Source organism: Pomacea canaliculata, linkage group LG6 (assembly GCF_003073045.1).
Source record: "Pomacea canaliculata isolate SZHN2017 linkage group LG6, ASM307304v1, whole genome shotgun sequence".
NCBI classification, from domain to species: Eukaryota; Metazoa; Mollusca; class Gastropoda; order Architaenioglossa; family Ampullariidae; genus Pomacea; species Pomacea canaliculata.
The window spans coordinates 1,692,511-1,705,130 of NC_037595.1; the positions used below are offsets into that span (position 1 = coordinate 1,692,511).

Below are 12,620 nucleotides of genomic sequence, written 5' to 3' on the forward strand. Positions count from 1 at the left end.
CATATTTTTAGTTAGTTTATTTACGAAAAACGTATTGTGGTGACTCAGTGAACAACATTTCTAGGCAGACTGGGATTGTGCTCTTTGTAAAAGTGCTGGCACATCGTGACAAAACTAAAACTTATCCAAAATAAACAGGGAATTTTTAAGTAGATAATTTCGTATGGCCCACGCATGATATTGTATGTACCATATTAGCCCTTTGAGAAAAAAAGGTTCCCCGCTCAGAGCACATAAATAACTAACCGACCTTTAAGAGAAAAGTACTTTTAGGCATTTGCATGCATGCAAAGCCTACTGATTTTTGTTATCCAGCTAAATAACATATTAAATGTTCATTAGTAGATTTGTCAATGATCTAGCACTGGAGTTTATCTAGTTTAATTGACACATAAGACGGGAAAGCCCTAAGAATATTTATATCTATACGACCGGAAATTCGACTAATTTCTTACTAGAAACGTGGAGGTAGTGAGGACAAGCAAGAGCATTTCTGATTGTGTTCGATCAAAATGTAAGCAAACCCTGTCCCTTCTTGATGATGATGATATTTTTTAATCGAATTCTTTTCGTAATGCTTATGTTGATTCCTTACCCTATCCATTTTTCCCATCGATGCTGTCTTTTCCCGCCCTGAGTAAGAGGTCGTGAGCATATACAACTAAATCATGGCTAGGAAACGTCTTTGAGTGAAGGTTCTCATACACCTGGCACCCGCTCCCTATTTTATTATGATGCAATCATCATGTAACGTCTGATGTTATATTCACATTGCAGATTAATTAATTTATTTCCCGGAAGTGATTAATAAAGATGTTACGTATGTGTCTTGCCATTCCGCCATCTTAGTATAACACGGATTTCCGTTCGCTAGAAGATCGGCAGTCAAAAAGTATTTAAAACCGAGTAAGTAAAGCTGGCTTGTGGGCTATTCAGTGTGCTTCGATGTAGTTCATTATTGGTTAATATTATTTATTCTTTAATAACCTGAGTTGCAAACAGATTTCACGGATATAAGCTACAGAATCAATATGTACCAGGCCTGACATAGAGTCAGTGACACGGATAATGTCGTTCTTACTATTTTATATTTTGTGATTTACTCTGTGTGTGTATGTGCGCTTGAGTGCGTAGTTATACTGTGTGCATATAAGTATACATACAACAATAGAACTGAGTTAATGCATTTTACAGAGAGCAGCATTTTTTAAATCCATTTTTCAATGCCTCCCTCTATCCGTCTTTTCATATTTTTGACTTAAACTTATTGAAGAATCAAGTGATTTATATTGTGGATTATAATGTATAATGGGAATCAAGTGATTTATAATATAGTGCGGTATATGCACGAACACTTTTGTATTGATTAAACATAGGATAGATTATTATTCATGAAGAATACACCACATACAAGTCAGAAATCATGGGGGGCGGTGTATGTCTCAAACATATGTATGTATAATAAATCTGTAGAGTGGCAACAGAGCATTCTTTTAAAAAGCAACCGATAATCCAGGGTTAGTCATATCTTTATTTTGCTTCAGGTTTTGGTGATAGTTGGGACCAGTCATGGAAGATCAGTATTTAGCAAATTCTGGGGAAGTTCTGGCTACTTTTCCCGCAATTCAGTCATCTAATCTGCGAAGCATCCAAGGTGGGTCTTCCTCCACAAACTCTACAACAGCTGACCAGCATATTATCTGAGCAATTGTATTTATGTACATTCTGCCTGTTATGCATGTGCATTTCTGTATGACACACTAGATTGAGTGTCGTAGGAAAAGAAAATTTTTGATAACTTCCCCTTTCTCCAAGCCTTTCAGTGAACTCGTTGGCATATATCATTTAGTAACAAGGACTTTGCTAGAAATCTCAAAGGGAAAGATCATGAAAGTAGATGTTTCCCTGGGATGAGGTGCAAAGAAAATCTTTAGATGAACCGTTCAAAAGAGGAAGGCAGCTGAACTATTCATAAAATAGAACTACCCAGATAAAACTTAAAGACATCAGATGCACCTGACCCCAGGGAATGAAGTGCGGAGATGCCTAATGTACGAGTATCCTATAAAGACTGGGGTAATGATGAACCAGGCAGGGGGGAATATGCTGGTGGCTGTGGTGGTGGTGAGGGAGGAGATGTTGCTGATGTTGTTTCTACTGTTTCACTTTTGTCACCTCTGTCTCGTCTCTTTTCTCTCACTTATTACTGTCATCAGCACACAACTTCACTACTGAGACCACTACCTCATAATAAGGATCATTAATTCCATATTCATCCCCATCCACCATTACATTTCTGGTGCACTACAACCAACACCAAAATCATCAGAAAATTATAACCTCTTTCTAGTCCTAGCACCAGAAGATGTCGCCACACTCCTGTAACCCCTTGCCAAAGACAATAGCCATCCCGTCTCTTTCCCTCACACCACATTCTCCCTCCCTAGTTTTCTTAATAGCGACTACTTGTTGTCTGTCTGGCATCGCACCACAGGTACCCGCACGCGTAAAGCTTTCTTTTCTTGCAGGTATAAACACAGTCCCAGTTTCATCGTAAGATAAACACTTACCTTTATCACCGATCACGCTTTTAAAAATTGATTCTGCAGCACCTTGCCTGGGCACATGCAGGAATATACATAATATTACATTAACCTGAGGTAAGGGTCTTCTCAGATGACTGTTTGCACAGGAGATAATTTCAACTTGTTCCTCTCCTAGTGATTCTAAAGAACACAAATATTTCTTGAGAAATTGTTTAGCCCTGCATCACCCGCTAGCTTTGGGCTCCAGTGCCAGGGTAGTGTTCCTAGCTTTCTGTCGATGTAAGTATAAGAGGGACTAAGAAAGGCCATGCAGCTTGTGGAAAAAGAGAAACACGACCTTCCTTTGAATTCTGTGAAACACATAAAGTACTTTGATAAAAAACAATTATATGAACACTTATTTGACTTGTTCAGCAATATCTGAATTGTAGAATTATCCAGATAAAGTATACGAAATTTCATTCAATCTGCTATAAAAGCGTGTCATTTGTCGATGGGAGTTCTTATCTTTTATTTTTTGCGTATAGTATCTTGAACATCAACCATTTTGTCATCTTTTATCAAAAAGTTTGTAGTTTTCGAGTAATCATGCACTTTTTTTTCTTGGTTGCTACATACAGCCACTAGCCAAGAAGACTATCTCAACATCCCAGAGCAAGCAGTTCTAAATATGGGAATTTCTGTTTCTGACATCCTACGAGCTAGCGAAGATCACAGACGGGAAACAGGCAAGAAGTTCGAGAAAGCTGTGGATCTTTACAAAGCTATACAAAACTATCCAACGAGCAGCTCACCTGGTGACGTGCAGCTACAAGGTTCGCTTCCGCATGGAGGTAAAATTCAATCCAGATATACATCATTACCTCCTCTACCTTGACTATATATATATCTGTGTGAATGTGTCGATAAAGCTGCTGAATCAATACCTGAAGGGTTGGGGTGGTTTCTATCATCCCACTCCTTAATCATTGAAAGGGCACGGGACTCCCATTACTCCTTTTCTACGATGACTTTAAAAACTACTCGCAGTACTGGTTTCATGTGTAATTTTACAGTATTTTTATTGCAGGAAATGATTCTCAAACCTTCTGGGCCTCACCAGCCGTCGAGGCAGTCCTTGAGTTTGGGATAAGACAAGATGTGATTGCTTTAGTCCAGGCCATCCAGACGAGGGAGCATGGCGCCCCGTTTGATCGAGCTAAAGACCTTCTTCAGGCGTGCGATAACGCGAGCCTTACTTAGACCAGAATCGATGAGACAGTCATCTGCAAATAACTTTCCACATTTCTTGTTGTTAGTTTTACATGTTTACCTGCATATAGGACTGGCATAGTTTGGAATTTATATGTTTACCTCCCTTTCAGCGCAGAAGATTGGTGACATGTTTCTATATTCTGAGAAGAAAATCGTTAGAAACATGGACACTGGGTGAGTTTCTTCACTAGGACCTACGTGCATTGAGAGATCCACGATCGAGTTCCTGTGGTGAAGCTTATCGTTGATGTTAACAAAGGGAGGTACACATATATTATGTGTTTTTCACAGCTAAAAGAACATGCGGTGACACTTGTCCCGTATCAACAAGCCATTTATTCATCCATATCTGATTTATTGAGAGCAGAGATCACTATCGATCCAAACATCTCCGATTGAGGTTGAACTTGTCGAGAGACCTGTTCAGCTCGTCGCTCGTTTGGTGAATTCTCTGCATCCCTTACTACTACTTCTTCTTCTTCGTTCCTATTCGCCCCCAGTAGAGCATAGGGCCGCAACCACACGCCGCCATCGGACCCGGTCCAGGGCATCCCTTTCTAGTTGGGACCATGTCATGCCAGCTGTCGCTGCCTCTCTGTGGACTGATCGTCTCCACGTCTTGAGAAAACTGTCTGTCTGTCTGTCTATCCCTTACTTCAGGTAATTGTAATGTAACTTTAATGCTAATAGCTTTTTGTTGTACAAATAAAGGAACAGGAGCTTAATTGACACTTATTACCCAGTTTGTAAATTAAACTTAAAAAAAAAAATCCAGAATTTCGAGGTTAGTTTTGTGTGTACGTGTGTCTGGTGGTTTGTGCGAGTGGGGGGGGGGGGATTGGTGTTTTACGCCGTGTCAGCAGCTAAGGCTATATTACGGCAAGCAGCCAGCCCTGTAAACAGATGCCACGTGCAGAGAAAGAACAGCGTGCCCGAGATGAGAAATGAACTCAGGGCAGCCATGCGAGTGGGGGGTGCCTGAGTACAAGGAAGTACGAATGCTACCACATCAGTGGGATCTGATACACACCCTGAAGATGCTAGCTCTCTTTATGTTGAATTTTGTATCTGGATGGCGCTGTGTTTGAAGCCCTGTAAAATTGGAAGTAGCTCCCCCCCCCCCCACTTGATTGTCTGATTGACTGGCAGTCGCTCACTCTCGCGCTAAAACAGAAATGAACTAGATGTAATGAGGGTATTTCATCAAGGTGGGTGACCTACGGCAACATCCGATCAGCATTTAGCAACTTTCTTACTGCGAAGCGCGTGCATGGGAAGTCGGGGGATGAGCTAGCCTATGGGTGGCTTGGTTTGTAGCTTCTTTCACTGTAGGCGTATTCTACGACCTTCGCGATTTCAGCTTCATTAACATGGAGAAAGAGCCATTTAAATCAAAGAGAAGTTCTTAGCCACTTTCACGGTTTCCTGCTCTTACCGAAGTAGTATTTTTAGGTAGTGGAAACAAAGCGAACCCATGAAGGCGAAATGTGACTTCCCGAGTGAGGAGCACGAGGCAGAAGGGGAGGAGCGTCGTTGTCACTCATTTCAACCAAAGATGCACAGTAGCTTATCTACTAGCCGCATATTTATTGATCAACACAACTAAAAGCCTAATTTAATAATGATATTTTCACAATATATTTTAAGTACTTATAAGACAATTTTCTGACTTTTGCCTTCTATTTATACTGGACAGTTTGGGTGCTGCGGTACACGCTACACATGTATACAAGAAGAAATGTCTAATGATGGAATAAAACGCAGTAAATTGCTGCAGTAGTTTATATTGAAGGTCTAGTAAAATATGCTGCCTTTGAAGTACTATATATTTAGAAGAATATCTATATTATCAGTACAGTGATACCTCGGTTCTCGAACATAATTCGTTCCGGGAGGACGGTCGAGAACCAAATTGTTCGAGAACCGAAGCAATGAAACCCAAAGGAAATAATGGAAACTGGATTAATTCGTTCCAAGCCCCAGAAAATGCCTATTTACTGGCCTAATTTGTATATAATATGTAGAAAAACATGAGTCTCAACAAGAAATAAGAAATAAAAGTGTATTTATTAAAACAAACAACAACAAAAAAAAAAACAAACAAACAAAAATGTACTGTACAGTACAGTAAATTGTGTTTCATTTACTGTACCTGTACCAAACTTTATGGCAGGAGGGAATGAATGTGGAGGGAGGAGGGAAGGGGGATGGTCATTGTCACTGATGACGCAAGCAAGGCGCGCTGGGCAGAATGAACGCCATTCGGCTCAACTCGGCTCATCTCGGACGTTCGGATGTTCGAGTTCCAAATATTTGTTCGAATTCCAAGACAAAATTTTCTCGAATTTCCTGGTCGAATACCGATTTGGTCGAAAGTCAAGGCGTTCGAGAACCGAGGTATCACTGTACAATACGTGCATGCAGTTAAAATGGGTTATTAAAGCATTGTTTGAAGCGAAGGAGAGATTAAAGTACTAATAAAGGTTTGAAGTGTGCAAGTTCGGTGGAGGTCATTTTGGGGAAAAGAGGGTTCAGAAATTTTAGGTAATATATTCTGCGATAGGTTTTTTTTTATTTCATGGTTACGTCTAATTGTAAGATACTTTATTATGAGACTGAAAATAACTTATTTTAGTAACCGTTTTTACAAATTGCACTATGCTTACTTTTGAATATAAGCTGTAAATTATCTTCATCTTTTTCATCGTCACTAAAATGACAAACGTTGTTTTTTTTAAACCCTATTTTTTTCTTTTTCATCAACTTAGGGAAGTCACTCCATGTTGATGACGTCAATTTTCGCGCCGAATCTTCTCCCTTTCTTTTGCTGTCAACTGTTCACGATACTCGACATTTCCACATTGTTATGGAACGCACCGACAAGCAGAAGGTCGGAAAGGTTTTCTTTTTTTCATTAATGCAATTCTGAACTTTTGAAAGTGGATTGGAAAATTGAACTTATTGGGGCAACACCAATAACGGTAAACAAGGCCGGAACCTATATACGTCCGTGAACAAGGAGAGCGTTCACAAAATGGCGACATGCGGGACAAGTTTAACGGAGCAACAACGTGCACTGCATTTGTTGGAATATGCAGTGAAGAATATTATACTTAGCATATGTAGTGCGGATTACACAACCTAGCGTCGAGCAGTGAATGACAAAGTCAGAAAATGACATCTCTGCCTCAACACTCACTCGCCTGGACATGAATTTTCAGATTTCATGGTCCACAGACAAGGTACGCCGGATGCTCATGTGATCTTCTTTTGATATGACTTTTGTAACATCTGTTCAATTTCATTTATTAACATTTTGTTTAAAATAAGCTCATTATTACTTTTGTACATCACATGAACCTTGACAAGTGTCATATAATGCGCCATTATATTTGTCCGGTGTAAAGTTTTCCCGAAATTAAGTGATTATTGTTAGCTGAAAGGCGGACATTAATGAAAAACTAGGAAAGAAATCTTTATACACCAAATTAAAAAAATCAGAAATCAGTGTCGCAGAAAAAAAAGTGTAAAAGTTAAACTTATAGTTAAAAAAATGTGAATATGGAGGGGCTGAGAGTCTTTGGTCTACCCTTTGCTGCAACTGAAGCTTTATGTGAAAAGGAAAATCTAAAGATAGTGCATACAACACATTTTTTAGTGCAGTTCTTTTGTTCTTTGGCTTGAGTTTTTTTTTCTATAAATGTTGCTCACAAACTTTCATCCACTAGTTTGATTAAAATTATGAATTGCTCTGCTGCAGATTGCTGAGTCACAGTTTCATCTTTTGGAGTCTGATTAAAAAAAAATCATCAGCATCTTGGGAAATGCTGCTAAAACTAGCCAGAACAAATCCCTAATACAAATGCAGACATGTTTGTTCTTCCTGGGTGAAATGGGATTTTACAAGAGGTAAGGAATGCCTAGACACAAAACATCTGTCTCATGCTTGAAACATTCTCACTAAGAATCGTTTATTTTAAAGAAATCCAAATTATATAATGTCCCCAAGTGCTGCTGGCCGTGTTTTGTGTCTTGCAGTTGGTAATGAAAATTTTGTGTGTGTGAGAAAGCCGACATTCTTTGAGCTGTTCTGCCAATTTCTCTTTGTGGACATGATTCTTGCTATGAATCGGTGCCCCACTCTGTATCTTTATAGAGTGTGGAGAACCTAACAACAGGTTCTATGGCATCTTAAACCATGGAGGAGGAGCTGTTATGCTGCTACAATTCCATGCCTGTGCTGGGATCCTCAGGCGATGAAACAGGGGCAGCCTTACATGTTGACAACTATGGCAGTCATGTTGGAAAAGAGGCACTTGAATGGTGGTAAGGAGAAAGTATGTTAAGTTGAAGAGGAAACTCAAATTTTTAATCTATGATTTGAATATCTTTAAGGTTTTTTAAGTATAGAGCACTAAAGTATTTTATAAACAGCTAAAAAATGTTTTTAGTACCCATAATGAAAATTGTGACATAGAGAACAGGGATAAATAGTCCTAATAATATTTGTTTTGAGTTAATGTTTTTGCACACGTGATCAGTGTTTGGTCGAAGGGCCTACCTTAAAAGATTTGTACACTGCTTATAAAAATATGTCAGATTTTTAACTTACCAATAGTTTACATACCCCTATAAAATCTTGCCATATTTTGTAGCGGTATGTTTAGTAGTTGAAAAGATACAGGTGTTTCTAACAATATGTTAATTTACATTTTTCTGCCTAACAAGTTAGAGAATTATCAAACTTTGGGGCTAGGATACAAACAGTTTGAAGATCAGTACACCTGGAAAAAATTGAATACAAGTAGCTGTTTCTTCCTCTATACCATTTTGGAGAAGTAATAGTGCATTACTCTTTGTTTTTGAAGCCCTCAAGTATGCTTTTGAGGTGAAATCACATAGACAAAATTTTTCATTTCAGCTTGTTTTCGATCATGTGTATAAGGCTAACTAATAATCCTGAGCTGTTGATTGTGGTTGTCTGAACTAGGAGCAACCTATAGTTGCAAAATGTTGTCATTGTTGCCTTGTTGACTTATCATAAAAAAATAGCAAATAGTTGGGAAATTGTGGCCCTATGCTCTTCAAGTAGTAACTGAATAAACTAAAGTTCGGAAAAAAGTTTATTGATATGATGAAAACACAACTTGGCAACTAGTGCATCTCTGCTTATAGAAATTATAGAACCTTCCGTTTTATATTTTTCTACATGTCATGGAAACACACAATTTTGACTGCTGCTATGTTTTTTTTTTAATCTCCTTCAGCACACCAATAAACAAATAGGAATTTCAATCTATAGTTTTATGTAAACTGAGGTGTAATGCACCAAAATGCAATTTGAAAACATGGCATTTCTGGTCAAGGTTAGACTTGCTACCCTCACCTCTCCTATCCCCAGGCATCGCCTCAATGTCTGCTTGTCTACATTAGATCGATAGGTGTTTTCATTTGGATTCCTTACATGCTTGGTTATTTATTTTAATGAATAGTTTATCATCACAGGATTACAGTGGAACCTCGGTTAACGAACTTAATCTGTTCAGGAAAGTTGCTCGTTATCCGAAACAATTTTTTCCATAAGAAATAAAGGAAATAGATTTAATTGGTTCCCAGCCCCTGTTGACTCGCTAATATTTGAAAGTTACAGGCTATATAGGTAGGTTATAATGAGAACAGTTATAATGCAATATAAATGGAATTAAATAAACATAAAAAACATTAACGAAAGCATTTAAACATCAGAAAACTTGCCGTTTTGACGGCGTGTTTGGAAGCAGGTGTGGGGAGGAAGGGGAATAATTACTGTTTGATTCCCCCTCCATGAGCACACATGACATTATAAAATCGGGGATAACTTCCTTTTTCTGTAGCTTTGAGGTTAAAGGAAAAAACTTGTCCAGTGTCTGTTGCTTCTGCCTTTTTTGTAAAACTCTTCGGTAATACGATCATATATCCAACAGACGCATGCCACCTTCATACTTTGAAATCATTTCCTTTTTCACCAATTGTTGGCCGCTTCCTTGTCATTACCTCACTACTATTGCTCTTAATCTTCTTTGGAGCCATCATTGAGGATTATCTTATTAAAATAAAGCACAAAAATCACTAAATAAGAAGGATGCGCATAGATAAGGAACGACCGATCGTAACTGTGTCTCGAGCGCGAATGATGACATGCTGGTCGGTCACATGTAGTTCACATGGCTGTTCGTTATCCGAAATTTTGTTTGCTATCCGAGACAAATTTTTGACGAAATTTTTGTTCGTTATCCGAAAAATTCGCTATCCGAGGCGTTCGCTAACCAAGGTTCCACTGAAATAGGTTGACATTTTTAGTTTTGATTGCTTCATTTACTGAAACTTCCGCTCTATCTCCGACACTGAGGCTACTGTCAGACTTCTATTTCCGTATAATTGGGAATGAATGGTTCTAGAAAAGTCCATCAGAAAACTTTTATAGTTTCTGCTACAAAAAAAAAAAAGTTGCGGTAAGAGCTTTAGAAACGTGTAATATAATGTAAAAAAGTGTGCCCTGTGTGTGTTGTGGGATAGGTGGCAGGGTTATTGACAAGTACAAGCATTTGTGGACTCGCTAAATGGAATATATGGTCTGTTGCATCTCTGTTTTGTTTTTATGATCACATCCTTTTACAACCATGAATTTTCAAACAAAAGATTTTACTATCAACATTTTTTTTTTTTTAATTGTCAGGAACAATCGTTATTTGCACATCATTATGATGTCATTTTGATACATGGTATTTCCCAGCATTTATTTTATTTTGTAATCACTGCTTTTCTTTCAAATTCTCAATATAACCTTATATAAAATATAACCTTACACCACCATTCGTATTTCATTCCTTTCACTCATAAATCAGAATATTCATCAAACTGAGTAGGAATAATTTGCAAATTTAATCCTGTGTATTTCCTTATCATTTTATTAAAATATTTTGAATACTTTATGTACTCAAATAAAGTAGCAATGAAATCCTTTGTATTACTTCAAAAGCATTAATATAATTTTAATGTTTCAAAGTAAAAAGAGCGGCATCTTATAGTGGGCGGTGTTTGATGTTCAATGTCTAATCTCAGCAAAAATCTGATAAAAAAAAACTAATGTTTTGTAATACCTTTTGGGTGTAATGGCATCATTGAGCAGACTGGTGCAAAGCTTGAGTGGTTATACATTGTAGTAGTTGTCACTGGCTGAACTATTTTTAGGAATATTACTGTTTTAGCTATTTGAAGAACCTGTAAAGCTCAGGAAAAGCAAAAAGATAAAATGCATTTCAGAAAATTTGTTAAAAATTAGCATTTCCAGCCTTATCACAGCTTCCTTTTCACTTTAACTTTATGCTATTATTTTATCAGTTGTGTTTAACTTGTAAGTAGGTGTGTTTTGATTGTGTTTATTTATAATTTATACTGTTGTTTTTTATGCAGTCGGACCTCGATAAGTCGACCTTCCCTAAGTGGAAAACCTCCCTATATCCAATTATTTGTTAGTTCCCGGCCAAATACCTGCGCCTATTATGCCATTTTCCCTAACTCGAAAACTCTGTAAGTGGAATTTTTTTCGGGTCCCTTTGAGTTCGACTTATCAAGGTCCAACTGTACTATTTTTTTAAAATCTTGAACCGCTGATGCTGATATCAGCTTTTCTTTGGTAGTTATTTCTTGATATTTATAAGCTTTGAAAATATATTTATATTCATAATATTGTTTCTTTTTCAGATATAGCTTAACTGTTAGGAAGGAAGTTCTATTAAAGATATTGGATTGCTTCCAACCATTCACATTGTAAACAAGTAGGTCAAGGGAAGACAGTCTTCACGGCCCACTGTAAAATTGGATCGCTACTCTTTCCAGAAAGCAGTTTAAACATCTGGAAATGATGAACCATTGAGCTCCAAAAGTAAGGTTGTGATCACATTTATGTTAAATTATAAACAGTGTCTGGAAAATTGACATACCACACCCCCATTTTTTTTTTTTTTTTTGTCTATTCATTTGTTTCTTTAAATGATCAACATCAGAAGGTTAGCATAACCACTTGTCAACAGGGATGCATAGGAATATTTGATTGGCAGATGGCTAATTTTTCTTATAGTTGATTGAATTGGCATTGTTAAATTTATTGTTTAGCTGGAGAGGTTTAAAGCTTTAAGTTTTAATTAACGACTGCCACTGTAAGTTTTAAGATGACTGCCATTTTTTCTGTCAAATTTGCAAAAATCAATTCATTGAATATCGGACATGCAATATTTGTTAGGGCAAGTGTAAAGTGGAAGAAATTGTCATGTCTTCTGTTGTCATTACATGACATTGCCAAGAGTAAAATTCAGGATAATGAACAATCCTGTGAATGGTTCTGATGAACTAATTAAAAGTTGAGAACACGAGATATTTGATGTAAACAGATCATAAAACTGTTGCTCTGTAGTTTGAATGTGTATTGGTTAATTGCTTTATCAGACCTAACTAATGGAGGAGGATATTCTCTCTGGTATTCTGGTATAGTTTCTTGTTTTTTCAGACTAGTTTAAACAGTTTCTTATCAAGAGATTCCTGACTCATATCTTGGCCAAAACGTTTGTTAAATGCAACATTTATACATAAGACATAGTTGTGAATCTTGAGGAACATGGTTGTATCGTTTTATCTTGCCAGGGATTTGTGGGAGTGTGCTGTACGATAACGTTCTGCACATTCTGCCATTGCTGTGGGCAAATGCCTCGTAAGAACACAACCAGATCTTTTGACACGCTTCGGTAAAACTGTTCCTTAATTACCAAATCTTTCAAATGTTCA

General features: G+C 37.5%; 1 protein-coding gene across 2 annotated transcripts; it reads left to right on the forward strand.

Annotated features, from left to right (window-relative positions):
- Positions 1–431: 431 nt before the first annotated feature.
- On the forward strand, positions 432–4,557 carry LOC112567227. Of its 2 annotated transcripts, none has more exons than XM_025243839.1 (4): positions 432–514; positions 1,545–1,654; positions 3,167–3,379; positions 3,616–4,557. In XM_025243839.1, exons 2-4 carry the CDS (start codon positions 1,570–1,572, stop codon positions 3,786–3,788), a joined length of 471 nt encoding a protein of 156 aa, XP_025099624.1. In that variant the 5' UTR covers positions 432–514; positions 1,545–1,569; the 3' UTR covers positions 3,789–4,557. The 2 variants fall into 2 exon arrangements, with proteins under 2 accessions (XP_025099624.1, XP_025099625.1); XM_025243840.1 differs by lacking the exon at positions 432–514 and adding an exon at positions 545–906.
- Positions 4,558–12,620: the final 8,063 nt, after the last annotated feature.

Coding starts and splice junctions, on each gene's coding strand:
- LOC112567227 (XM_025243839.1), top strand. CDS start 1,570: ATGGAAGATCAGTATTTAGCAAATTCTGGGGAAGTTCTGGCTACTTTT. Junction 1,655..3,166: donor TAATCTGCGAAGCATCCAAG/GTGGGTCTTCCT, acceptor TGCTACATACAG/CCACTAGCCAAGAAGACTAT. Junction 3,380..3,615: donor AGGTTCGCTTCCGCATGGAG/GTAAAATTCAAT, acceptor TTTTTATTGCAG/GAAATGATTCTCAAACCTTC.